This window comes from Ursus arctos, unplaced genomic scaffold (assembly GCF_023065955.2).
Source record: "Ursus arctos isolate Adak ecotype North America unplaced genomic scaffold, UrsArc2.0 scaffold_7, whole genome shotgun sequence".
Classification (NCBI taxonomy): Eukaryota; Metazoa; Chordata; class Mammalia; order Carnivora; family Ursidae; genus Ursus; species Ursus arctos.
The window spans coordinates 52,596,280-52,623,322 of record NW_026623089.1 but is presented as its reverse complement, the minus strand read 5'-3'; the positions used below and the strand labels follow the sequence as shown (position 1 = coordinate 52,623,322).

At 57.6% G+C, this 27,043-nt stretch overlaps 1 protein-coding gene across 1 annotated transcript; it reads right to left on the bottom strand.

Annotated features, from left to right (window-relative positions):
• Nucleotides 1-1,150: 1,150 nt before the first annotated feature.
• Nucleotides 1,151-27,043, bottom strand: SPOCK2 (SPARC (osteonectin), cwcv and kazal like domains proteoglycan 2). The gene is made up of 11 exons (XM_044386146.3): nucleotides 26,551-27,043; nucleotides 13,264-13,272; nucleotides 12,849-12,894; nucleotides 12,491-12,605; nucleotides 11,060-11,174; nucleotides 9,358-9,472; nucleotides 8,866-8,985; nucleotides 8,123-8,341; nucleotides 6,554-6,616; nucleotides 5,014-5,151; nucleotides 1,151-4,866 (listed from the first exon to the last, which is right to left on the bottom strand). The coding sequence occupies exons 1-11, from the start codon at nucleotides 26,737-26,739 to the stop codon at nucleotides 4,721-4,723; spliced, it is 1,275 nt and encodes a 424-aa protein (XP_044242081.1). The 5' UTR covers nucleotides 26,740-27,043; the 3' UTR covers nucleotides 1,151-4,720.

Below are 27,043 nucleotides of genomic sequence, written 5' to 3'. Positions count from 1 at the left end.
GTCCAACCTCCAGCCCTCCCCCAGCCCATGAGTCAGTCCCCTATTATCTTTTTTTTTTTTTTTTTAAGATTTTATTTATGTATTTGTCAAAGAGAGAGAGCAAGTACACAGGCAGGGAGAGCGGCAGGCAGAGGGAGAAGCAGGCTCCGCATTGAGCAAGGAGCCTGAGCAGGGAGCCCGACTCGGGACTCGATCCCAGGACCTTGGGATCATAACCTGAGCCGAAGGCAGACACTTCACTGACTGAGCCACCCAGGCATCCCCAAGTCCTCTATTTCTAAAACTACAGGTTCCCACAAGCCCAGCAAGTGACCCAGTTCCTAGAGACCTTTGTCCCTGTCTCCCCACACGTTCTCCATCCTGCATGCTGGGAGCAGCCCCTTGGCAAGACACATCCTTCCTCATGCTTCCTTCCAGGAAGATTCCTGGGCCTCTAAGCTGCCCTTGCAGGTGGCTGTGAGAAACAAGGAGGGGCAGAAAACCTCCCCCAGAAGGTAGGGATCCCTTTCCTTAGGGTCTGTTCTAGCCAGATAGGCAGAGCCTGCCCTGGCTGCGGGCTGGCAAGGAGGGAGGGGGTGAACTTGACATCACACATGGCTTTCACTGTTTAGAAAGCACGTCCACAAGTTATAAAAAGGGATCCTTTTGAGGTGAGTTCTTCTCTCCGTCTTCCAGATGATTTGCCAAAGGTCATGGTTAGCAAGTTCTAGGGCTAGAGTTGAGAGTGCCAAGAATTTGGGAACAGTCTAAATGTCCAAAAATAGGGAAATTATTCAACTCATTAAGTACATTCATATCATGGAATACAATGTAACTATTAAAGTCTTGAGGCAAGATTCATAGTAAGATAAATGGGAAAAGCAGGACGTGAGGCTTGGTCTCCGCTCTGCGGTAGGTATAGATGTCTTTACTGGCATATATACAAACACAGATTGCATGAGGATTGGCGATAATACCAAAAATCTTTCTAAGTTGCTCCTGGTTCTCCCCTCAGATCAGCCCCCCCCCGGCACCCCCCTCGGGGTCTCACACATGAAGGTGCATAAGGGGAGCATGCCGACCATGTGTCTGTAGCTGGGAACGCATCTGGGAATGTCATTTTTGTGAAAATGGCACGGAGGGGCGGAGTAATCAGAACATCGCCAGTGGGTGATGTTTATAAAGTTTTTATTTTCTGTGTTCTTAAAAATAACATTTGATTTCCTTTATGCATGTGTGGAGTGTACTTGTTCCTTAGGCTGAGTAATAGGCAGATAAAGACAACACGAGGCGGGGTCCCCAAGTGGAGGGGGGGCTGGGGGTGAGGGGCTGGGGGCACAGGGGAAGGGGAGAGGGTGGGGTGACTCACGGGACGCTTGAGTACCCATCAATGCACGTACACGGTCTAACACTGTGTTTCTCGATTTTTTTAAGACATCTAAAATTACCGAAAGATACGATTTCAGCACTGAAATATACAGACGGAGATCCAAGCACTCGAACACGATTCTTAACTCTAAGCTCAGTTATTGCACGTTACACAGTTTACGCAGGCTTCAGGCTATAAAGCAGTTCGCTCTGCTTGGGACTTCCTCGGGATGTCTCGAGTCTCCTTTTGTACCCCCGGTGTCTCTTCCCTTTGACCCCCGCCAGCCCACGGCCTCACAATCTTGGCCCCAGGTGGCAGCAGACTAACCATCGTCCTCCCCAAAGGGCTGAGGTGAGGCTTTGGTGAAATGGAGGGTTCCCATGTGGGTCCCAAGGGACCCCACCCACTCAGAGGTGAAGTTGGAAGCAGACAGAGCTCATGAAAGGTGCAGGGGTGGCCACTAACACCAGGTGAGCTGGCATGGGGAAGGCAGTGTGACCACCTGTGGTCACAGCACCAGTGGGACAATAGGGGGCCGTCGTGATGCCCCACGGTGCCCTCGTCAACTTCACCTTCCTCTTCCTCCTTCCTGAGCTCGAATGCCGTGCCTCCTTCCCCATCACCCTGAACCCTCTGAGTGGTCTCTCAAGGCACATTTGTTCTCTCCAACTCCAACTCCCCCATCTTAGACATACCCAGCTCTCCCCGCACCCATGGGTGAGGAGGCCTCGGGCGGCCAAGGGCAGCTCCGGGGCCAGGCAAGAAACTGCTCTGCAAATTTGGCTGAGCTCTTTTCAACAGAGCCCTAATTCCACTGCCTGCCTAAACCAGGGGAGAGAGAATATCCACGTAGAGGGACGTGGGAGGAGCTGGGTGGCAGGCAGCTTGGTCAAGGGCATGAATCCGAGGACCCAAGGAAGACCCACCCTGCAACCTTGCTCACGAGAAAACCTGCAGCTCGTCGGACAAGAAGTCACTTGGAGGCTGTCAGCCCCCTGAGAACAAGCTGCTTCGTCTAGCTCTGGGGGCGGGGGTCTCAGTCTCAGAGAGTGGGGTGAAAAGCAGCGTAGGGGCTTCAGAGACAGGGCAGGGCTGGACCCCTGAGTCCCACCAGGGTCTAGTTCAGCGCCTTTTGCTTTCTTTCTACAACATATTTACAAGGTCATAAGAAACGTGCACAACCAGAAGACCCAGAGACACAGAGAGGGTGCTTGTGCCCCCAGGAGGGGAGGGCAACAGTGAGAGAGGGGTGCCCCTTCCTCTCCGCCCCCTCCCCACCCCGGAACGCCCCAGCCTCCTCAACAGCCGCTCCCAGCGACAGTTTCCAGAAGCCTCCGCTGGGGCAGAGGGAAGAGACAGACAGACTCCAATCCTAGCGAGAGCAGGAAGCTTCAAGTAGCTTGGAGAGAGGGGCGGCTGCTCAGAGAGCAGAGGGCGGTTCCCTGAACTGAGCCTGGGCCTGAGGGAGGAGGGAGGAGGGCAGGGAGGGCTGGGGACAGGGGAGACGGGGTGTGGGGGGTCTGGGGCAGCGCGACACCCTACCTGTGCTGTGTGCTGCGGGATGAGAAGCGGCTCACGGGGCTAACTGCGGTTTCGCTATTTTCCCCAGGACGGGACTGGGAAGATGTTGACTCCGGGGTACAGTCAAAGGGGCAGACGGGGTGAGGTTCTTCCATAGGGTCCGACGGACTCGGCGGATGCTGCCGAAACCGGGCAGGGATGGGCTGGAGCCCTGTGCAGGGAGCCTTGCCCCGGGGCCCCACGGCGGCGGCCCACCTGGCACACAGGCACCCCTCCTCGCATCCCAGGCTCTCCCACACATTCACACACATACAGCTGCTCACACACACTCACACACGCACACACACTGCGCTCACCACGCACAGAAGGGCAGCAGAGGCCCAGGTCCAGGTTAGAAATTCTTCACCCAGGGTATTTAGGAATTTGCTTCAACAGGGAGAACAGGACAGATTGGGGAAGAAAACAAAACAAAAAACCAAAACATGGGGCCGAGTCTCATCCACTCTGGCTCCCACCTGGTAAGGAGATTTGGGGGAACAGGGAGGTGTGGCCCCAGTCCTGGCCCCTGACTTCGCCACTCCTGAACACTTTGGAGCCTGGAGAAGCCCCTCCACTACTGCAGCCTCAGGGGACCCTGAGCAGGGTCAGAGGCAAGGCCCTGGTGCTGGGAGAGGACGGGACGGAAGTGGGCCTGGTGCCCCGTGCTGGAGGAGAGATGGAGAAAGGTCATGGGAAGTGGAGCTTTCCTGGCTTCTCCTTCCCCATGGCTCAGGGATAAGCCTCCCACTGGTCCGGATGGCAGAGGAGATGGGTGCACCCCCCCCCCCAACCCCGCTGAGACCCAGCCTCTCCACCAGCTGCCCGAGCCTCAGGCTCCCAGAGCGGACCAGAGGGACAAGGGCAGTGCAGCAGCCCCACAAGGCCAGGCAGAGCCCACCTGCATAAGCACCGCCCCCTGCCTCCAGGAGAACAGTCCAGACCAGGCCCCCACCTGAGCCACAGGAAGGGACCGGGCTGTTCTAGGGTCTGGCACTCAGGGCTACCCAGCCTTGGCTCCGAAGAGCTCCTGCCAGATCTGCAAAGGCAGATCTTCCTTCCTCCTCCCTCTGCTCCACCCCAGCGGCTTGGTGGCCAGGCCTTCCCCTCCCCCGGCCTCTCAGCTCTGGCCATCCTAGCTCACGCGGGCCTGGGTTAGGAGACCAGTTTCTCTAGCGCTGGCGAGTCCAGCAAAGGGAAGGGGCTCACTGCGGTGGGTGTCCCAGCCCACGTCATCAGAGGCTGGTGCGGGTGTCACAGCCACACTGGCCCGGCTCCAGGAGGACCGCAGCCAGCAGGCAGGTCCCTGTTTGCTCCCCTGTGCAATGAGGACACCTAAAGGGGGGTGGGAGAGGGCAGGCAAGGGCAGGAGGAAGCAGGGCTGGTTGAGCCAAGGATAGCAATCGAGACAAGAAACCCCAGTCAGGGCGGCCCAAGGGCGTCGGGACAGGCCTGGAGGGGCTTGGGGATGTGGCAGGGGCGTCTCGTTTCATCAGTTTTGACCTTGTGGTGGGTGTATGTGTGTGGATGTGTGTACTCTAAACCCACAATCAATGGAAAGCAAACAACAAGGAGGTCTTTGGAGCGGTGTGGACCAAGGACACATTTGTCAGCGCATGCCACACTCACACACATTCACACGTCCGCACGCGTGCCATGCACACTCACACATCCAGTCCTCCCTGCTGGAGCCAGGGTCCTTCCGACTGTATTTTCCGGATCCATGCGTAAGCTGCCTGCTTCTGTCCAGGTCTCTGCTGGCCCGTCTCCCCTGGCCATCGGCACCCTGGCCTGCCACGGCTCCCCGAGGGCCATCTACCAGATGTAGCCTCCGTCGTCCGCTTCGCCTGCCTCGCCCTCCTCCTCCTCAGCCTCCTCGCCTGCTTCCTCTGTCTCCTTCTCCTCCTCGTCCTCCCAGCCGACACCACTCCCAAAGTCCCCTGAGAAGCCCACGATGTCGTCTGTGAGGGGAACAAGCCGAGGGGCAGGTGAGGACCCCGCTGGCCGCCTCTCCTCCCTGCCAGCAGGACACATGGAGCCAGGTCCCCAGGAGCCCTCCCTGTGCAGGGCATGGGGGCGGGGGGGCATGCTGTTACCCCGGCCCTTACCGCAATCGGGGCTGCCGTGCGTGCGGGTGCCCGTCAGCTCCAGGCCCAGCTGGTCCACACACCAGCAGTCACCACTGCTCTGGTCACACTGCATCTTCCGGTAGTAGCCGTCCTCGTCACAGCTCGGGATAAAGATTCCTGAACATGACAGGACCCAGCAGGGTCAGAGCAGGCGCCTTGGGGTGTGAGCTCCAGGTGGCCCCGGAGCCTGGGGCACAAGCCAGGGTCCAGACCCCCCCAAGTGCAGCCAGCCCAGGTACCAGCCTCCCGACAAGCCCAGATGTCCAGGGCTGGACGCTAGCATTTCTTCTGGCTCGACTGATTGGAGCCGGAAACACCTGCCTCCCCAATGTCATCGTGCTCCCGCAGCTGCCCCTCTGGCCCTGCTGTCCTCTGTCAGCAATGCCCAGGCTTCTCCTCTCAGCCTCAGGGCCCACCTGCTCTCCCTCAGACCCTGGCACTGCGGCCCCTCTGTCCACCCGACAGACTTCGGAGAGCACTGACCCAGAAAGAGACTCTGCCCCTTTCGGGGAGGCGGGTGAGACACACATTGAAATGACAATTCCAGGTACTATAGGACCCTGAGGCCCAGTGAGTACGCTCAGGGGACACAGACCCTAGAGGACTGCTGCCAGGAGGGAAGAGCGTGGCTTCCTGGCAGAAGGAGCACTAACGCCCAATCCCGAAGGCCACTGGGCTCTCGGTCAACAAGGCTCTGTGGGGTGGTTCTGGCATTGGGTCCCACATGTGCTGGTCTCGTGGGCCCAGATAAATACCACGCGGCTCTCAAGTCGCTACGAGGTCCCATGGAATCCGCCTCTTGGCCCTCTGTCCCTCAGCCACCATGATCCAGCCATGTGGGACCTTTCTTTCTGTTTCCGAAGAACCTCGAGCTTTCTGCTGCCCTTCGCAGCCTCATTCTCATCTCTCAGGTCTTCCTTTGAAACTAGCTCCCCCAAGAGGCCTTTGCAGATACCCGGGCTAACGCCTACCCACGGTGCTGTCCCTCGGCACTATACATACACAAGCCACCGTGGGTAGGTCTGTCTTTTTGGGGAGCCAACTGGTGTACTGTGTTTTCCCAAGTAGCCTGTGCGCTTTCTGAGACCAGGGACCAACTCTGTCTTGCCCACCAGTTCCGACCTGGGCCGGGGCTACTGTTCCCTCTGGGGCTGGCGCTCGAGTATTTGCTGCAGACATGAACGTCTGCTACGGAGGGGGCTCACCTGAGTTTTGCACGTACCCCCCTGCTGAAGTGGATTGAGTGGAGGGTTCTAGGAACCTTCTGTTATCCCATTCTCCAGCCCCAGAATGGATGGACACCAGATGAGTGCTTAAAACATATTTATTGGTAGGAGACTGTGTCCCACCACAAGGATAAGAACAGGAAGGGAGTGCCCTTTCCTGTCTTCCTAGGCCGGGGACTCCTCTAGGCTCAGCTCTTCCTTAAGGCCCAGGGGCTGGAGTCTCTGGGCCTCAGGGGGACCCTGGGGCACCCCTCCCCTGTCTCCTCCAAGCCCAGCCCAGCCAGCCCTCTCACCTGGCTTCTTCTTGGAAGCCTCCTGGATCTGGATGCGCTCCAGCTCCGCCAGGCAGGGAGGCTCTGTGGGGAGAGATGCAGCCTCTAATGGGGGCCATCCCGTGGTGCTGGTAAGACTCACAGTGTAGCCCCCAAGGCTTGGAAACCTAGGCAGGAGGCTCTGAGATGAAAATACCCAGGCTTTGATTTGGGGAAGCCTCCCGGTGGTACTGGATGCACGGATCTTTTCAAGTTCCCAAAAACTGACACGGGGCTCTGCAAGATTAAAAAAGAGCTCCAACTGGGGGAGGCCATTCCATGGCTGTGGCATGGGCTGAGGTGCCCAAGAAGCCCAGGGCCCTTGAGGATATTGGGAACTCATGGGATAAGGACGCAGGGTCCAGAAGAGTGCACAGATTCCACAGGGGAGAGGCCCAAGGGGAAACACAAAGCCAGAGGGAAGGTTAGACAGAAGCTCAAAAACAGGGACGCCTGGGTGGCTCAGTTGGTTAAGCATCTAACTCTTGGTCTCAGCTTAGGTCTTTATCTCAGAGTCGTGAGTTCGAGCCCCATGTTGGGCTCCACACTGGGCATGGAGCCTAGTTAAAAAAAAAAAGAAGCAACAGTAGCCCAGACGTAACTGCAGCCGAATCTAACTTGCCTGTCACCTCGAGAAGTCCCTAGCCCTTTGCAGCAAGAGGCCTGGCTGACGGTAAAATGAGATCAGTCTCCAGCCTCCTGCCCAAGAAGGCTGCTGTTCAGAACTGACAGAATGAGCTTCAAAGGCCTAGAAGGTGAAAATGCTGGAAGGCAGGGCAGGTGGGGTCCCTAAAAGTGACCAAGACCCCACATACTGGCAGATGGATATGGGATTGACACAGTGCTCTGCACCTAGATTTTCTCTGTTCACCCTCACAACAGTCTCCCAGCCAGGTGGTATCTCCCAAATCAGATGAAGAAGCCGAACCTGAAAGATTCAGTGCCTTGCCCAGCGTCCCAAACCAGCGGATGGTGGAGCCCGAGGGGAAGGCTCGGCCTCAGGCTGACGCTGTGCTGCCTCCACTGCACGGCTGCTGTGGGAACCAGGCAGGACAACCGAGAGGGAGCACCAGGGCCTCCCTTACCTCCGGGCCAGCTGGTCAGCTGACCCCCGGGAACCTCAGTTTCCCCACTGATGTCGGTTGCCACCTGGCCTGGATGATCCCTGAGCACATGCCCAGCTCTGGTTCAGGATATAGAAAGCTAGCAAATGATGTCCTATCTCTAAGGCTGATGATCACAGATTTGGGGTAAATACTGTGAGATGTGCCCAGAAGTGGAATCGTTGAGAAGCCAATATAGCTTCAGCAGGAGGACGCAGCAGCCCTCTCCAAGGCCCCCAGGGACCCTAGAAATTTTACATTTGTAGTTTTTACTTTCCCAATGTGCATATGCTTCAGGACCCATAAAATCTGGATCACTAAGGAGCTTGCCAAGGAATGGAGTTAAAGTGCTGGTTTCCCTGGGTCTCTAACAGCTGGAGAGGGTAGGAAGCAGGTGAGCTAGGGGCGGGGCCAGTGAGGGGTGGGGCCAGCCAGGGGCCACACTCACTCTCCCTCCAGAAGCAGAAGCACCACTCAGCGGTGGAGACACGGCCGTCCTTGTAGGTGTCGCAGGAATTGAAGAAGGGACGGATGCAGACCTCATACTTGTCCAGGTTGATGGCGGCCAGCTCCGTCTGGTCCAGGAAGAGGTCAGCACTGGTGTCCAGCTTGGAGAACATCCAGCCAATGGAGTCCTTGCAGCTGGCCCCCAGGCTCTTGTCCAGCCCTGGGGAGAAGGCCAGGTTCAGGCACGCTCAAGGCAAACCCCTCCAACCAACTCTCCACCCATCCCTCCACCTCTCCATCCATCCAGGGGCAGGGGCAGGGCAGCTCAGAATGTAACCGTGGGAGTGAGAAACTCAAGAATGGCCGAAGGTTGGTCCCTCTGCCTCTACACAGGACTGCACCTAAGCTATTCAGAACTGTGTCTGGAAAGCCCTTCAGGGAAGATAATTTCTTGCCTTCTCTTGGTAGGTACGTCAAGCCTACCAGGCAGCCACACCTGACAGGAGGGACAGCAGCCATGAATATTTTAGGGTTTAAGCTCCTTCCACCTCTTTCTAGAAGATCTTCCAATAGCTAACCCAAACCCCTCCTGTCTAGTTGGAGCCTCCTTCTCCTTGTCCTGGGGCTTAGGCCCTTTTTGAGGCTCAGAGTCTGGCAGGAGAGAACACAAGGCAGGCTGGCCCAGGGCACACCTGTCTCCCCATTGCCCTCCCTCCTCCCAGGCAGAGCAAGCAGCTTCTGTACCACTGGCCAGGTTGGCCCCACTGCCGGCTGAGCCATTTTGCTTGGCGTTCTCATGAAGGAGCTGGAACCAGTCCCGCAGCCGGTCCCCCAGGTCAGCTAGGTCTTGACCTGTGCAGGTCTCTGCAGTGGGCAGAATGGGGAGAAAGGGGCGTGGGTGAAGGTGGGGTGAAGCGCAGCATGGTCTCAGCTTGGGAGGCTGCCCTGCAGGCCAGACGCTGGGCAGTGGTCAGGAGGGAAGGGGGTGAGAAATCAAAGGCCCCCTTCCATCCTCTCCCATCTTCCTCCCCCCACAGCCCCTAGCACTAAAATCACACAGGGCATGCTCCCTATACCCCCAGGCCCACAGGTCCTCAGGCCTGTCCCTGTTTTTGCCATCCCCCTTCCTGCTCTGTGAACCTCTCTTAGCATCCCAGAGCCCTGATGGAGGCGCCCCAGGAGGTACCGGCAGGGAGGCCTCCCCCAGCCTGGCTGGGGCCCAGCACTCCTTGTTACCTGGCTTGCCATCGGTGGCAGAGGGGGAGGCCTGCTCTGTGGGGCAGGGGCAGGGGCCCTCACATCTCACGGTCAGCTGCTTGCTGCTCAGGCACGCCTGCTGCTCCAGCTTGCACTGCACGAGAAGAAAGGTGGGGTTCCGTGACTGGGGGGGGCGCACCCATGGCCACTTGTAGCTGGGGTACTTCGAGCCTGTCAGGCAGCCACACCTGACAGGACGGACAGCAGCCAGGAACAGCATGGAGGGCTAGCCCTCCGGGTCCCTCTGGGAGGCCAAAGGTACACAGTGTTGGGGGGCAGCAGGCCTGGAAAGGGGTTCCCAAGGATTCAAAGGCTCCCATGAACCCTGGTCTGCATTTGCTAAACGTCTCCGCACATTTATCTTTCCCAGGACACCAGTCTCCCCACGCCCTCACCCCCACCCACACACCTCCCCTATTTAGCTGCCTATTGCCCCCATCTCCTGGCTGTCTGTCCTATCTTCCTTCTTACCACAGTCCCTCGGTCCTGGGGCACTGGCTGCTGGCCCCTCCCTCAGTGGTCTTTCCACAGTGACCTCCGATGGGCTCGCCCAGCTCTCTGGACAACAGCTGCCAGTCTCTGCTCCCATCTGCTAACTCCCCTGCCTTTACTAAAACCCCCTGCCACAGCTGTCTGCCGAAGCCAGCCTCGGAGAAGGTCTCATCCACTCCCTGCCCTTAAAGTGTTTTCCTTGGTCCTGTCTGGTTCATCCCCGGGGGATGACAGCTAATGAGAAGGGGTCGTAGTGTTTTATATTATCTCCCTTGACCTTGACGGCTCAGCAGAGAACACGGAAGCTCAGAGAGGCCTAGTGACTTGCCCAAGGCCACGGGGCTGGGATGGAAGCCAGACTCCCCCATGTCCTCTACGTCCCTGCAGGACAGCTCCATGACCCTCAGACCAGAGCTTCCTGCCCAAAGCTCGCTCTGCCCTCCTGCCTCCTCAGTGTGGCTCTGCCCTCAGCCTCTGGCGTAATCTCTCTCCCACAGCCTGGGACTGTGACTCATAAATCTGCATGTCCCCCCGAAAGCGTTCCTAAGCCCTAGAACCCAATACTAGCTGATAGCGCCCTCCGAAAACTAAGCAACTCCCGACTCCCGGCCGCCAGCAGAAGCTGCATTTCTGCGGTCCTTCGGAGTTTATAAAATGCTTCTGCGGATGTCTCATTTAACCTTCATAAAAATCCTAGAGGGTAGGGATTCACTCCCCACAACCACCATTCCCTCCCACATGGCCGTCTCACGGAGGATCTTCTCCCGCCCCAGAATGCCTGGTGCTTGCTGGTGGACACCGTCCCCTCTGGGTGGAAATCTGCCTGTGGGAAGCTCCATCCGTCACCAACCCCCCACAACTGGATGACAGGGCTCTTTCCTTCCAGAGCCCTGAGTACCTTCTTGAGGACCTTACCTCACTTACTCTGACTCGCAGTTACCTACCCACCTGCGTCTTCCAAGCCCCACTGCCCAACTGCCAGGGGGCGTCTGGCTCCGACTCTCAGGCAGCCCCAGCCCAGGGCTCAGGCATCCCTTCTACGGTCGGCCACACCGCATGCCCTGACCGAGGACATCTGGCCCTGTGTCACACTGGGAGCCCCCCAGGGGACGCTGGTTGCGTTGTCCTCTCAGCTCCCCGTGGCTTCGGGTGTCAACCCAGCCCCCCACCCAGGGCCAGGGCTCCTCACCACTGAGCTGTAGGTGTGGCCATCGGAGCCACAGACCGAGGCGAGTGGAGCCATGTGACAGGGCTTGCAGATGGTGTCTTTGTTTCCAGGGAGCTTCAGGGCAGGCTGCTTGATCCTACAGGAGGACAGAGATGGGGAGGGCATGGGGTGAAGGCGAAAATGAGAGAGGGACACACAAAGGGAAGGTTCAAGAGTCTGGTTCTCACAGGAAGCCGGCGATCTCCAGCACCGGCAGCCTCCTCCCTGTCCCTGCCCACCCTCCCCATCAGCCCCAGCCAGACCCTCGTCCAGCTCCTAAGGGCGGATGGAGCCAACTGCGCAGGGTACAGACCCCCAGATCCCCCTTTCCTGTGCTTACTGAGTCCAGCAGGGCCTTCAGGCAGCAACTCCAGGCCTGACTGCAAGATTTAAAAAGGAATCCCACCTCACATAAGGGGTCACACCAAATCAGAGGTTGCAAACTAATGGCCACCACACATCTGGCCAAGCACATATCTGGCTAGGAGACTCATTTCGTGTGGCCACCAAAGGTTTTTGTCTCTGAGTTATTCACCAATATTTACAAAATGGAAGAGTCCCCATAAAAACGTGGATTCCTGGAGAGAGGGAGGGAAATGGGACCTTTTCCAGGGGTTTTGGATCCTGGCAGGTCTTGTCCTTGGGCTGGAGCTAACACCTTTCCCTCTTCTGCAAGCTTCAGAAGCTACAACCTTAAATATTTCATTAAGTCAATGCATGTCAGAGCTGGAAAGAATCTCGACTATCTGGGCCAACCTATTTGTCTTATGGATATGGACACCAAGTCCCAGAGAGGAGAGATGCCTTTCCCTGGGTCCCACACTTGTGATGGATCTCATAGAGTGTGGTGGTCTTAGAATATGTCCTCAGATCCCTTGGCACTCCTCCCTTCAAAAGGTAGAGTGTAATTCCCTTCCCCTAGAGACTTGCTGCTAACAAAGTGGCAGAAGTAACAATGTATGATTTCTGAGACTAGATCGTAAGTGACATTGTGGCTTCCTCCTTGTCCTCTCTCTCCTTTGGATGTCCCACTGAGGGGAAGCCAGCTACCATGTGGTGAGGACACTCAAGCATCCCCATGGAGAGAGGTCTATGTGACTAGAACCAACAGGCATGTGAGTGAGCTTGGAGGTGGGTCCTCCAGCCCCAATCCAGCCTTCAGATGATGCAGCCCCGGCCAGCACCTTGACTGTAACCTCATGGCAGACCCTGAGCCAGAACCACCCAAGAGAGCCACTTCTAGATTCCTGCCCCTCAGAAACGGTGTGAGATAATACATTTGTTGTCTTAAGCACAAAGTTTTGGGGACAGGTCATTTTTTAGCCATAGATAGCTGCCACACAGAAGTCAATCAGGCAGGCCCTTGCTATTTAAGCAACGCCCCCAGAACGCCCAGCTCCCCAAGGCCCTCACCTGTGCTCTAGCTTCTTGCGACTGATGCACACGGCCCGCTGGTAGCCCTGGGCGATGCACACCTTGTGACGGCTGCACTTTACCTTCTGGCAAGGGTCCTTGGTGGTGTCCAGGGCTGCCGGGACACAGGGCCAGAACACAGGTCACCTGGAAGTCAGGGCCAGAGACCCCAGGAACCCCCCAGCCCCACTTCTGAGCCAAGAAGCTCCTCTCTGCAGTAGCCCTAACAACCAGAGCTCCTCAGCTCTGAAGCCCCACTCCCAACAGGGGCTGGCAAGGCCATGGTTGGCACGTGCCCTTGGGCCTCAAGTCTTCACGGTTGTCAGTCATATTCCCTCCCCTGGGAGGGGCACGTTACCTTCATCTCCTTGCTGATTGTCTTCCCAGCTCTTGATGTAGTCATCCTAAGGAAGGACAGAGGAACAAGAAAGAAGGGAAGGGCTGAGATTTATGTCCTAGAGCCAAGGCTCAGCTCCAGGGCCAAGAGGGAAGAGGGCTGGACCACTGCTTCCACATGTTAATTGCCATCAGCCCAGCAGCTGCCCAGATGACCCCTGGCCACCTGAGCTCTGCCAGCTGCCTCCCCCAGAACTCTATCCCCCTAAACCCTTATCCGGAATCCCTTCCAGCCTCTCCCCTATGTTCCTTACCCCTCCATCCAATGCTGGGTGCTGCAGGGAAGGAGAAGGCAGGGAGAGGGTGCAGAGGGAGAAGAGAGGAGAGTGGGGTGTGGGGCTGCACATACAGGGTGGGGCCCCCCTGGCAGGACTCACCTCCACCTCCTGGGGATCAGGAAGCAGCAGCAGCAGGCCACGGGCAACGGAGCAGGAGGAGGGAAGGAGAGATGGGGATTTTAGTGTGAAGCCCTCCCTCAGACCACGTGGTCCCAGCATTCCACAGGCCTCATCATGTGACCATACGCACTGAGCAATGCTCTTTGATTGCTATGGCCCCCTAAGCTCTGTGGTCTTCCATTGGAGGACAGTATTCCTGTGTCTTCACTACAGGGAGCTTAAGGCCTGGGCCCACTCAGGGTTGGCTTTAGGAGCACTGGAGGTGAGACCATGGCTTTGAGAGGGCAAGGCCCCATCTCTCCATTGCCCTGGCCTGACCATTAGGACAGATGTCTAAGGGACCCACACTGCCCGGGAACAGTGATTCTCACACCTGCCCTAAGTATCCCAGAAATGCCACTCTCTCCCTCTGCCACGGTCCCTCCCTTGGCAGTCCCCTCTTCCGCCCCTGCCACCCTGTGAGTGGGGCGAGGTGGGGGGCCTCTCTTCCACCGCACGGGGACTGTTTTTCACTCAAGGTCTGACTTTCTTGTAGGGTTCAGATGGTGCCCTGAGAGAAAAGGGGGCTGCAGTCCCTCCCAGTGTTGATGGTTTCCTTGGTTACCATGGTCCAACTGCAAATCCTCAGATCCAGAGGACCCTGAGAAAGCCCTCTGAGATCATCTGGCCCAGCCCCCTGTGTGTGTGGGAGAGGCCAGACAGGACATGACCCACCCCAGATCCCAGTGTCTCAGAACCCAGGTCTCCCGACGCCCAGCACAGACCTCTCTTCTGGCTACGACACACAGTCTCCACAACCTAAGGCACCCAGAAGCAGCTCCTGCCCTGCTCCAGCCACAGGGGCCTCCCCTGGGCCCATGGGCCCACTGTGGCCAGAGGCAGAGCAGCTCACACCCAGCCTAGCTCCCTGGCACTGAATCCGCAGCTCCCTCCGGTTTCCCCATTAGCCCTCCTGGGGCAGAGGCAGCTGCTGACAGCCCGCCAGCACACAGCTCCCAGGGTACTCCGGGTGGAAGGGCCATCCGGCAGGCTGGGAGACGGCTTCTTGGGACTGCCAGCTGGTGGTGCCAAGGAGCCAGCTGCTGCTCTCCTCTGCACGGGCCTCTGGGAGCTGGGGTTCAAGGGCTAGAAGGAGCCACCTGGTGCTGCGCCCTTCATCCTGAGTCCCACGCACCCAAGGATCAGAGCTGTGCAGGGATGGGAGGCAAAGGCCCACTGTGGGGTGGGGGCGGGAAGGGGCCAGACACCTGTCCGGCCTGCAGAAGAGGGCCTGGGGCTCCTGCACCAGAGGGCTCCCGCACGGGGGCAGCAACAAGCACGAAGGAGGGCATCCGCAAGTGCTCTGAAAGCCCAAAGGCTCCCGGTCGCTGACATCCCCCCTGGAAGCTCACAGTCATCAGAGGAACAGGCAGGGACAAGGGCCTTTGTCAACACGGCCTCCTGGGCAAAGGCCAGGAAGGGGCCAGGAACAAGCAGGCAGCGGGCATCATCCCCAGGTGGAGCACACCGTGGCCACGTGCGTACCCTCACGTGTGCTTCTGCACATGCCTGTGCATTCGTGAGGGCCCCGGCTGCACACATGCACACCCATGGGCACATAGCCTAGAGCGCGAATTTGAGCAGGTGTGCAAGTCCCATCTGTGAGCATGCGTACACGGACACACACGTGAGGACCAGTGCACACCGGGTGTGCGTAGGAAACAAGGACACTTCGAGGCAGCTCACCCAATGCCAGATGGTTTTTATCCAGAAATGAGGTTAACAAAGCCCACTTCTGTGGGCAGCCCCCAGTTTTCACACTTAGGCGCCAAGGCCCTCCCTCAGGTTTGGCCTTCTTGTCTCTTCCACAGAGAGAGAGAGAGAGAGGGCGAGGCAGGGGCGGGGAGGAAGGGGAGCAGCAGGCCTCTCCCCACGAGGGGTGCACTGCACCAACTCTGTCTGTCTTGCTTTCGTGTGCCTCTGTGTGTCTCTTTGTCTGCCTCCTCTCTCTCTCTCTCTCCTAACCCTTCACTCCTCCCATGCCGCCCCCCCCCGCCCCCGCCCCCGCCCCCGCCCCGACATGCCCAAGCAGCTCTCACTCCCAGGAGAGTGCGAACAGCCAGCCAGGGAGGGCACTGAGGAAAAGAGAGGGCCCAGGGTCACACAGTGCCCACACTCCCCTTACCAGCACACCTCGGACAAGCACCTTGACCTCTAGAAGCTCAGCACCCAACTCCTAGAACTCCTCAGAGATTAAAGATGGTGTCTGCAGAGTGCCTGGTGTCCAGAAAGCACTCAGCTAATACAAGCTGTTATAGCAGAAGAAGAGACCAAGGACTCTGGGTGGAGGGGCAGGAAACAGGCAGGGAGAGGCCCCATGAGGAGCCCCTGCATGTGGAAAAGGCAGAGCTCCCCGCTCCCCGCCCCCGGGAGAGCAGAGAGCAGCGGGGTGTGAGGAGAACAGCCCTGAGGCATCCCTTGGGGAAGGGTGACAAGGTCCTGCGGACAGCACGGGGGGGGGGGGGCAGAGTCCAGGGACACATTTAGGGGTCCCTGAGGTCAGGTGTGGGCCAGCACCATCTATAAGCTGAAAAGGAGGTGTTTGTTGGCAAGTGTGAATAATGCCTTTCAATGCTATGGCGTCTATTTATGGCACTAAATGTGCTTATTAGCAGTTGTGACAAATGGTCCCATAAAGGCACAAGGGTCTTCTCAGGAAACAGGAGGCCTGGTTCTGTCCTGGCTCTGCTGCCCATCGATCATGTCCTCCCCTAAGAATCGAGGATTTGGAAGAACCCATGTCCAGTGCTCTGGAGCGAGGGCCAGGCCAGAGGGAAGGTGGGTCCTAGGCTGAGATCCGCATTTCTGGGCAAAGAAAGAGCATGTCTGTTTCACCTGGTTGGTTTCAGCAGCCGTGACCACCCCCGTGCCCTGTGGTGCTCCGCACAGTCGTGCTGCTGTGAAGGAGGCAGGACCAGTAGGATCAACCCCATAGAAAAGGAGGAAACTGAGGCTCAGAGAGGCAGAGCACCTGGCCAAGGGTCAGAAGACAGATGAAGAGCCAAGCCAAGATTCCTTGGCTGACCTGGTCTGCATACGTGAGGCCTCTCTCACTGAGAGAGGAACAGTCTTGCACTGAGCAAGGGGGTGCAGAAGAGGTGGGGAGGGCTCTGCCCCCAGAGACCACTCTCAGCTTGGCTCCTCTGTGCCAGGTGGATCTCAGCAACGGCCGCACATTAGAATCACCTGCCTGTTGCCCAGAGCCTCCTGAGCCCACTGGAACCTTCCAGGGGGGTAGAACTGGCCGAGCTCCCACGGGTGCTGAGCCGCTCTTAGGGGCGGGGTCCTGCCAGCTCTGCATCTGAGGTCTAAGGCTCTCCTCATCTCCTCTGGCATCGTCACCTCTACCACGGGGCCTCGGGGAGGAAAAAGAGCAGCTACTCCCTCCCTCTCACACAAAGCAGATGCTCAGCGCTCGAGGCACAGGCTGACTCACTGGGCCCCGGGCTCCCGGGCCTTCTCCCCTGCAATGCTCATCACAGCACCATCTCCAAGCTGACAAGAGCAAAGTGAAGGCTGCCCTTATCATCCCCACATCCTGTGCACCCCACCCCATTCTCCCCAACCAGCGCCCCCTGCACCGGGCCCCCCTCCCGCCCTGCCAGGCCGGTCTCCCTGTCTTTTGTCCTCCACACCGCTGCAGCTGCAGGGATCCTTCCAGACACAATCCCGACCACGGCTCTCCCTCCTTAAAACCCTTTACAGAATATACTTCGCTCTCATTTTGAAAAAGTCTTCAAGGTTAGTAAGTACAAAGGATTCGTACCAAAATGCTAAAGGTGATTTCCTCCAGGGGATAGAAATACAGAGAATTTTGACATCTTTCTGCCTTTTGCCAAGTCTCCACATTTTTTACAGTGTGAACATGTTTTACTTTCTATTTTTTTAATTTTTAAATTAAAAAAAAATGTTAAGTAAGCTCTGGGCTCAACATGGGGCTTGAACTCACAACCCCGAGATCGAGTCACATGCTCTACCAACCGAGCCAGCCAGGTGCCCCAGTGAACATGTTTTACTTCCTAATGAAGGGAAAAAACTACAATAAATATTATATTTAAAAACCCTCACTGGGACACCTGGGTGGCTCAGTGGGTTAAGCATCAGCCTTCGTTTCAGGTCATGATGGGGTCCTGGGATCGAGTTCCCACATCGGGTTCCTTCCTCAGTGGGGAGCCTGCTTCTCCCCCTGCTTGTGCTCTCTCTCTCAAATAAATAAATAAATAAATAAATAAATAAATAAATAAAATCTTAAAAAACCAAAAAACCAAAAAACCTCACTGGTTCCCTGTCACCTACAGAAGAAAGTCTCTCTTCCCCTGATCTGTTCCTGGCCATACCTTGGCACGGCTTCCTTCCTCATGCGGAATATGTGTCGGCATCCAGCTCCAGGACTTCTATTCATCTTTCAAAACCCAGCTCGGGCGTCATCTTCCCTAGCGCAGCCCCAAGCCCAGCTCTCCTTTAGGCTAACTGCCCCACTTACACCACGTAATGGCGTTGCTTCTGCCCGATTGAGATGTCCAGTTCCTGGAGGGCAGACACCCTATTAAATTCATCTGTCTATGCCCAGGACCTAGCACATAGTAAAAATACTGCTAATGACAGCTAACATCTTTTCAGCAATTAGCACGTGGCAAGCATTGTGCTAAGCACTTTATATTCATTGGCTCAGGTACTCTTTACAACAACCCTAAGAGAAAATTACTATTGTTATCCCCATTTCTCAGATGATAACACTGAGGCTTGGAGACATGAAGCGACTTAACGCAGGCTCACATGTCAACTGCACAGCAGAAGAGTACTAGCACCCCCGGAACTGTGATTCCAGAATCTGTGTCCCTAACCAGAGCTCCGTAAACCCATCAACTTTAGCGGGTGAGGAACATCCCAGGCCAGGTGCTGAACCCAGAGGTCCGATCCCAGCTCAGGGGTGGTTCCGCCCACCACACCAGCTCTGCTCCACGCCCTCGGCAGGGAGTCCTGGAGCCAGCGGAGGGGCTGGCAATGATGGGGAGAGACACCTGGACACCGCCTTCTCCAGAAACTTCCCAGAAACGCCTTCCTAAGCCCCTGGTTTAGCTGGTTTGGAGCTCACCCATCTCCTGCTTTGATCTCTGCGGCTCCCGCGGTTGCCATGGAGACGGGGCCCACCGTGCCAAGCTGGGGGAGAGATGGTGGTAAGTGCGCAGGCCTAGCTGGGCTTAGGGGGCACACGCTGGGTGTTTCCAAGCGCTGTTTACTTCCTGTCATTTTAATTAGCACCCAAATCACCCGCTCACTTCACAGCTTGAATTAACCCAGTCTCTCCCGGCCTCTCCATCTGCTGAGGAGGACGGGACACTGCCGTAAATGTAGCCAAAGAAGAGCAGCACCCCCCCCCCCCGCCCGCCCGAGGCCCTGATTGATTGGACTAAAAGCACCTGGGCAAATCTCCACCTGCCTCTTTGCATCACAGTGTGATGGGGAGACCGACCCCCCACATGCACCAGGGCACAGGGTCCCCGTTTGGCCTTGCCTCTGACTGCCAGCAAGACGGCAGGCTCCAATACTGCCCTCCCCGGACCCCACTCCCTCAGTCTGTGACACGGGCTGACTCCCTTGCCTCCCTCCCCAGCTGCGCAGGGACCCGGAGCAGTGTCTCAGGGGACCTGATGAGCTATGGCACTCTAGACTTTCAAAAGCCACAGCACGGGGCCGCCGAAGCCTGGGTTCTCTGGCACACAGGGTGGGAGCCTAGGGGAGGGGGTGGGCCAGAGGCACTCTGGGGGCTCATGGTCATCAGGGGCCTCAAATATAGACTTTTGACATTGTCACCAAATGCGGCCGCGGCACACCGACAGGACCAGAAGATGTGCATCATGAGATTTTAAAGAAAGCACAACTTTTGTAACCTTGTGATGGCATTTCTTCATTTTTTACTAGATCGAGAACCTCTCAAAATGGACGTGGGCCAGGCCTCTCGAACCTCTGAAAGGCACTGTGCCCAGCATTATTCTTGCCTCATTCCTCAGGCGAGGGAGCCTCCGACGGAGCCCAGGCCCCTGGAGAAGGCCCAGGAGTGGGGGCACTTGCGGCTGGGGCCTCTCCGGTCCCTCCCTGCAGACAGCCAGTGGAGCACGGAGTGAGGAACCCAGAAAGGCATGAGGAGGGTCAAGTGGGGGCCATCTAGGCTCCTTCTCAGCTGAGGACTGACACCTCCGTCACAAGGCCAAGCAGAAGGCTCCTTGAGGGGGCGCCTGGGTGGCACAGCGGTTAAGCGTCTGCCTTCGGCTCAGGGTGTGATCCTGGCGTTATGGGATGGAGCCCCACATCAGGCTCCTCCGCTATGAGCCTGCTTCTTCCTCTCCTACTCCCCCTGCTTGTGTTCCCTCTCTCGCTGGCTGTCTCTACCTCTGTTGAATAAATAAATAAAATCTTTAAAAAAAAAAAAAAAAAAAAGAAGGCTCCTTGAGGAGGCCGTGGCCGCCCTGTGGAGTATGTGAAAATGGGGGCAGTCGTTAAATATTTGTCCCCCTCTCGGAGGGAAGGGCAGAGGCTGTGTTAGGCCTGCACAAACAGAAGGAGACAGGCATTTGGGAGACTCTCGGTCTCCCCCCACCCCTTGGAGGAATTTCCTTGGAAGGCAAAAATGTGCTTATCACTCCCAGCATGCCAGGGGCTCCACCTGGCCTCAGGTATGCAAGCAGCAATGCCCCCACTCCATGCGCTTGACCTCTCCACTACTCGGGGCATCTCAGCCACCCCCCCACACACAAAAACACCCTCCTTGGGTTTCTGGTTCTAGGCAGCAGCCCCAGGGGCCCATAAAGGGCAGAGAACAGGGGAGGTGTGCAAGGGAGATGGGGCCTGAAATTCTATTCTGGGTTGCCTTGAGACCTTGTTTTCCCTTCTGGAACATGAGTGGAAGCAGGATTTAAAGCCCAGGGATCTCTGCGGAAACACAGGCATGGTGTGGGGAAAGAACCCCGGGCTGAGAAGGGAGAACGGTTCTTGGAGCCTGCACCTCTCTGGGTCTGCGTCTCCATCTGGAAAATGTAGGGGCTTAGTGCCACTGAGACTCCACGGTCCTGCTCTCCCAGCTCTTCCAAACCGAGAACTCAGGCTAGGGGGAAAGAGCCTGAGTAAGTTCAGACTCTTCTATGTGTTCCAACCCGTGCAAGGGAACAAGAGATCAGGGGAAGAGCCAGAAGGTTGCATCCAGGCAGAGGTAAGACACTGGCTGGGCCCGGCTTGTCCTTTCAGCTGAGTGAAGCCTTCACCTCTTTTCTGATGTCAGGGAAGGGAGCTGGAGGGGCTGGAGGTCCTGCCTTGGGGAATCCGTTCTCTACCTGCAGGAGTCCTGTGCTTACCTACTCACAGGTCTGATAGGTGGATGGATTGCTCTGTCGGCATACTGAGGATGGGTGGGACGCGGAAAAGGGGAAGCTGGTTGCAGCCAGGCCCAGGCCCACAGACACAGGCGCGGAAGGACAGCAAGGGGACAACTTTCCTTCAAGATGTCATTCACTCCCTTATCCTACAAATGAATCACTGGAAAGTCAGGGTGCCAGGGCTCTAGTTTGACTGTCTCCACCTTTCGGGGTCCAGAAAGAGGAAGAGATCTCCCCAGATCACAGGACAGGTGAGTTGAGATCCTTTCTGGCCCATTCCATAATGCGCGCATTTACACTGAGCACTACAGTGTGCACACAGAGCCCGCTGAATGCTCCGAGCACGGGGTGGTAAGGTACACAAGTGGTCTATCCCCAGGTCCTGCCCTCGGGGGCTTAAGCCACAGGAGGAACGTGTTAAGCACACAGTAAAATACCAGTCAGAGCACTCTTCAGAGACAAGTGCGAGCGTAAGGGAGGCCACAAGCCAGCGCCATCAGGTGCCAACTGACCTTCTGGCCAATAAATACCACGGGAACCCTGGGGAGGGGGCTATGCCTGCAAAGGAATGCTGTTGAGCCCTTCGGAGCTAGGAAGCTGTCCCATTTCCAGAACCACATCACCCTACCTCCCGCGGCAGGCCCTAGGTCTGCCCCCCAATGTAAGCTACAGCCGTCTATCCACACCCAAAGAAGACCCATGTTATCCCTGCAGGGAAACCTATGCAAGGTAGGATGACCATCTCTTGGTGTTTGCCCCAAGATGCCATCAGGCCCCATTCCTCAGCGTTCCCTGTCTCTGGCTAATACATGCCCTACCCTGATTTGGTCACGGATACTTCCTCAGGAGCAAAAAGAAAATCCCTTCCCTAAAGCCAAAGACGGTGCTGCCCCGCTTGTGGAAGGGTGGAGGGGGTGGGGGGTATATCTGCAGGTGAAGGGGCTGTTGGCTGGCTCTGGCGCCATCTTCCTGGAGTCCTAGAAAGCCAAGGGCTCTGTGGAGGCTTCTGACTAGGCAGCTGATTAAACCAACAGGGAAACCGAGGGCCAGAAACGTGAAGTGGCTCTCACAGGTCACACAGCTAGCTCTGTCCTCTCCTGAGGAAGACAGGTTGAGTGCTCTCCCAGGGCTCTTGGGGCATGGGGTGGGATGGAGCTCTTCCAGTCTTCCAGACAGCCTCTGACCTCCTGGAGAATGCGAAGGGTGGTGTTGATCTTTCACCGTCTTCAGCCTGCCTGGAAGGTGAGAGGACCATACAGCAGCCTCTCCAGGTAAAGAGTGCTCTTCTCTCGCTCTCTTCCCAAGGCTTGGAGCCCTGCCGGGTGTTCAAGTGTCCCTCACCATCCTGACACGGCTCTGGGAGATGCCAGCCTCTCCAGGTGGAGAGGAGTCAAAGTCAGAATGGAGGAGGAGGCCAGGGAAGGACTCAGCCTCCCATCCCCAAACCTCAATTATGGAATCCATTCTGACCCAGTTTGGGGTTCTTCTCACGCACCCACACTTATTCACAAACATCTGTGCTGCTCATTCCCACACTTGCATTGGTTTAGGTGTGTGGAATGGGGAGAGGGGAGGGGTGGTGAGAAGGGAGCCCCTTTGTGGCTAAAACTTGTTACTGGCTTACTTGGCGATCATAAAAATCTGAGAAGCATGAGTAGCCAGCAGGCCCTTCTTCCCTGGGTCAAGGTGAAGCCCCTCGCACAGGGGAGGGGCTCAGATCTGCAGGGAATAAGTGAACACACATCAATGTCCTTCTCATGGAGACTGAGGCTCGCTGTGGGCTAGCCCCAAAGATGATGGTCCATCCAGGTAGTTTTCCGTGGGGGCTTGGGGCCGGGGAGTCCTGCCTGTTTGGATGCCCTCCGGCCCTGTGACAAAACGCCTCCGTGCTGACGCATTGGTTTTGGTCTCCTTGCCCGCCGGAGAGGTAATGTGACGTACCTGGCATCACGTGGCCAGCCAGTGGCAGAGCCCGAACCTGCACCCAGGCCTTCCAGCTCCTAGGCCCGAGCTCTCCCAGCACACTGCACTCCCACCTCTCCTGGGTAGACAGCTGCCTTAGGGCTGTCGCTAGCTCAAGGGGCGGGGAGGGCAGGCTGGTGGCGGGCCCGCTGGAGACACTGCGGGCTCTGGCCCACCTTCCCGGGAGGTGCTACTCCAGCCCAGGGCAACCTTGAGGCTCACAGGGCACAAGTGGGGGTAGACTTTGTTCTTCAGGATAGACTCTTCCTCTCCATTTGTCCCTAAGGGTGAGGCCTCGAGCTCCCTGAAAAGCAGAGTTGAATCAGATGACCTGGATTCAAATCCCAGCTCTGCCACTTTCTAGCTATTTGACCCTGCGGTACGTTACTTAACTTCTCTGCGCCTTCCTTTCTTCAACCATAGAATGCGTGGACCACCACAAAATGATAACTAGCTCCCGGGGGGTTGAGGGGCACGAGAGACAATGCCTATCGAGTGTTTCCTGCAGGGACCGGCAGATGTAAGCCAGCGCTCACCGCGGTGATTTGAACGGTGTGCCTCCTGGGGCCCAGGCACCGTGCTAGACACCCGTCCATCTCATGAAAGTTTAACAGAAATGGAGTATAAAGCAGGGAAGAGCCAAGAAGAAAAAGAATGTTCAGTGCTGCCTTGCCCGGCTCTTGGAGCCTGCCCGGAAGAATGCTGCGTAATGGGCCTGGCTCCTCTCACGTGTCCGTGTCTAGCTACGAGGCCCTGGGCGCTCTGTTCTAGACCTGCAGTAAAATCCCACCCGGTTCTGCAGGGAGTGAAGCCGGAGATAACAGCGCCCGGGGAGCAGGCCTCTGAAAGGCCCAGGCCTGCCCCGGGGGAGGGCACAGCCAGATCACAGCCTCCCCCTCTCCTCCGGCCTGAAATTCTCTCCTCCCTGGCAGCGAAGCACCGGGCATTAGAGGGAATCTACCCCAGCACAGGGTGCGCAGCCCCGCACCCACTGGAGGGGAGGATTACTCTGCTGCTAAACCCTGCCTCCCTCTAATCCCCGCGCTCAGAGAAAGAATGCTAAACTCAACATCCCCCCCCAACCAGCTCACACCAATCGGAGCACCTGCCCCCCGCTTTCTTCCTCTTCTTTGTCCTCCTGACCTCTTCCACACGATGCCCCAATCTTCCCCCCTCGATGCGGTCTGCACCATTTCACGAGACGTGCCCCTCACCTACCGTAGTGACTCTTCCATCTATGCCCCAAGAACATTCCACTCCTCTTGCTTGCCTCCCTTCTACTCAGGCAAACTGGGGTCCTGCGCCATTTTGTGGTTATGAACAAGGTTCTGGTACAACCTGGCAATGCCTTAGAGGTTCAAAAGAACTTCCATCTCTCCTTTGAGGATCCAAGGAGCATATTTGCAAGAAAGCTAGCCTGAGGAAATGGGTATAAAGCCCTATGCTACTGTGCCCAACCAGAGGGCCTTCAGGCTTTAGAGCAGGAAGTGGGGTGTCTACTAAGAGAGGAGGGATGAGAAGGATCTGTAGTACCAGCAGAGTCCCTGTGGGCAGTGTGAGCACCGCACAACTCCAGGGGCACCATCACATCTGGCACCTCCAGAGTTGTGCAATGCAGTGGTTCTGAGCTAGCAGCCTCCTGCCCTTCTGCAGAAGCTGCCAACAGATCCCCAAAGCCAGACCCTCCTGCCCAGCTTTCTCTGGCCTCCTTCTCTCCCTGATCCTGTCTTCCCACAGCGAAGGCTACTTTAGATGGGGTTTTAGAGGACATCTGCCCTATTAAGGCCTCAGGCCACCCAATTTCATACACGCCCTAAAGCTTTCCATGAATCTGCCAGGGTCAGGCCCTGCAGAATTTATAATCTGGTGCCTTTCTTCTGATGAGCATGGGAGGAAGGAGGAAATGATTGGCACCAATACAGGGAGACAGGTGGGCAGCCATGTGCCAGGGGGTCAAGCAGTCAGTCATTTATCCTCACCCACAGAGTTGGCTATTGGAAGCAGGTGGAGGAAGGGAGATGGGGAGGCATCTTTATTTTTAAACCTTTCCCGTTCCGATAAGCATTTCTTTTCCCTCTGACCTTCACCAGTCTCACTTTGGAAGATCAAACAGCCAGCTAGTCAGAGGGAGGCCTGGACCAGTGACACATGGATTTGGGATGGACCAGCCTGCTGCCGCCCCCTCGCTGCCGTGGCCAGGCTGCTTCCCAGGCAGCGGCAGGAGACTGCTGCTAATCTGTGCTGGGCCTGCAGGGGCCCCGGAAAAGGCCTTGCTGGGCCTCCTGCCTCCCTCAGTTGACCCGCGGTGGGTGGGGCAAACTGCCCACTCTGGGGCCCAGGCCCCTCTGCCCCAAATGACCTGGCTGCATGCGATTCTTTCTGATCAATTACAACCTACCGGTTAGACTTTGAAGAGAAACTGTCACTTGTCTCAATGATAACAAAAAGATCCGTATCTCTCCTTTTCCCATCATTTGGCTGAGATCATATGAAGTATGTGTGTTTTAAACACATTTCTAAGGAACTTCTGGATGCACACAATTTAAGAGAAGATGAGAAAGGTCATGGTGTGGCCAGTGTTGTACCAGGTGGGTCTGATGAGGGAATTTGGCAAATGAGAAGCGAGAAGTGGGGTCGTATTAGAGGCTTTCTGGGGACTGGCTGGCATCTGAGAGCACTAGGTGGCCAAGACCAGCATTCTTCTCCTCCGGTGCACCCGCATCCGGGCCCATCCTCCACCTCACACCCGGCCCCCTTCTCCGGGTTCCAGCCACGCCCTCCATTACCCCCCCCCCCCCCCCCCCCCCCCCCGCCTTCAGCTCCTATTTCCCCCTTCTGGGAACGCAGCCTCCGGTTTCCCCTCTGATCTACAGGTGCTCGTAAACAAAGTGCTGCAGCAACGCCAGCTAGTCCGCAGCCGCCTCCCCAACCCCCACCAGGCTAAATTTCGCCCAAGGTTAAGCCAGGGTTCGGGCAGGCGTCCCCGAAGGGACCCCAGACCCAGCTCCTGGGCTCTCCCCTTTGCTTTTCCAAGCCCACCGGGCTACGGAGTCTTTCCTCCGGATCGGAGCCTCTCCCTTCTCTGGGCCCGGCTCCCCCACGAAAGGCTGGTCCTTGAGCTAGCGCCACTCTGCATGGGGACCCCAGACCTGGCTCTGGTGGCCCGCCGGAGGTGGCCTCGGCTGTTTTCACTGCCGTCGCCCGCCCCCAATCATGGACACGCCTTTCACCATGTCGCCTAACGAGGATTGCTAGGACACCTCCCCCCAACCCCAACTCAAAGCCCCGGCCAAGGGCTCTGTCCCCTTCTGTCCTCACTCCCCCAAAGCCCAAGGTGGGAATAGAGGGCACTCGCGCAAGACGATGCTACCTACCCGCCGGCCGCACCCAGACCTGCCCCTTCTGCAGTGCCCCGTATGTGGAGCCTGCAGCATCCACCCGGCTGGTGGCAGGCCTGGGGGCCTCTTTTTTTTTTTTTTTTTTTCCCACCAAAAAAGGAGGGGAGCCGGTCAGGGGTTCAGCCGCAGCCAGGGCCCCCACCCCTCCCACCCTGCACCCCTCTTGCCTCCCGCGCCCCTCTCCGCGCCCGACCTGCAGTGGAGACCGTGTCTGGAGCGCGCGCCCCCGGAGCAACTCCTTGCCCGGGACTCGCCCGGGGAGGCTGTGGGGCTTGGGGTCCCGGGCCGGGGGTTCTCGGGGAGGGGGCGCCGAGCTGGGCCGGCGACGGCTGGCGGGAGCGGGTGGGTGCGCGTTGTTTACTCTCGGTGCGGTCAGCCGGCTGGCCTGCGGAGCCCGTGGCTGCGACGTGCAGCCGCCGCTCCCGGCGCCTGGGGCTCCGCTCCGAGCCTTCCTCCCCAAACCCGCGCCCCTGGCCGTCGCGGCCCTGCAGACTCACGTCTCGGAAGCGGTTCCAGTGCTTGATCTTGCCGCTGTACTGCGAGATGGACGACAGCCATTGCTCGTCCTCCATGAAATTGCCGGGGGTCTCGCCCTCCTTGAGCCCTTTGGCGTCGCCTTCGGCCAGGGCGGCCGCGGCGAGGAGCAGCAGCGGCAGCACCAGCCGCCCGCAGCCCGGGGCGCGCATCGTGGTCCGGGTCCGACCTGGGGTGGGGGGGGGGGTCTTGACTTCTGCAGTATTTTAATGTCCTTCTTCCCACCCCGCGGTTGGCGAAGCAAACGCCGTCGTCTTCCTCCGCCCTCCTCCTGCGGTGTGACTCCGGTGACAGACGGATAGTGGGTCGCGGCTGAAATGTGACCTGGTTAGGAGATGCACTTGTCTGAAAAAGCCCAGCGCTGGACGCGGAGAGGGAGAGAGAATCAGAGAGGCTGCGCCAGCAGGGGCCGTGTCTGTAACTGTAGCATCAGCATCACGTTTGACATCATCATAC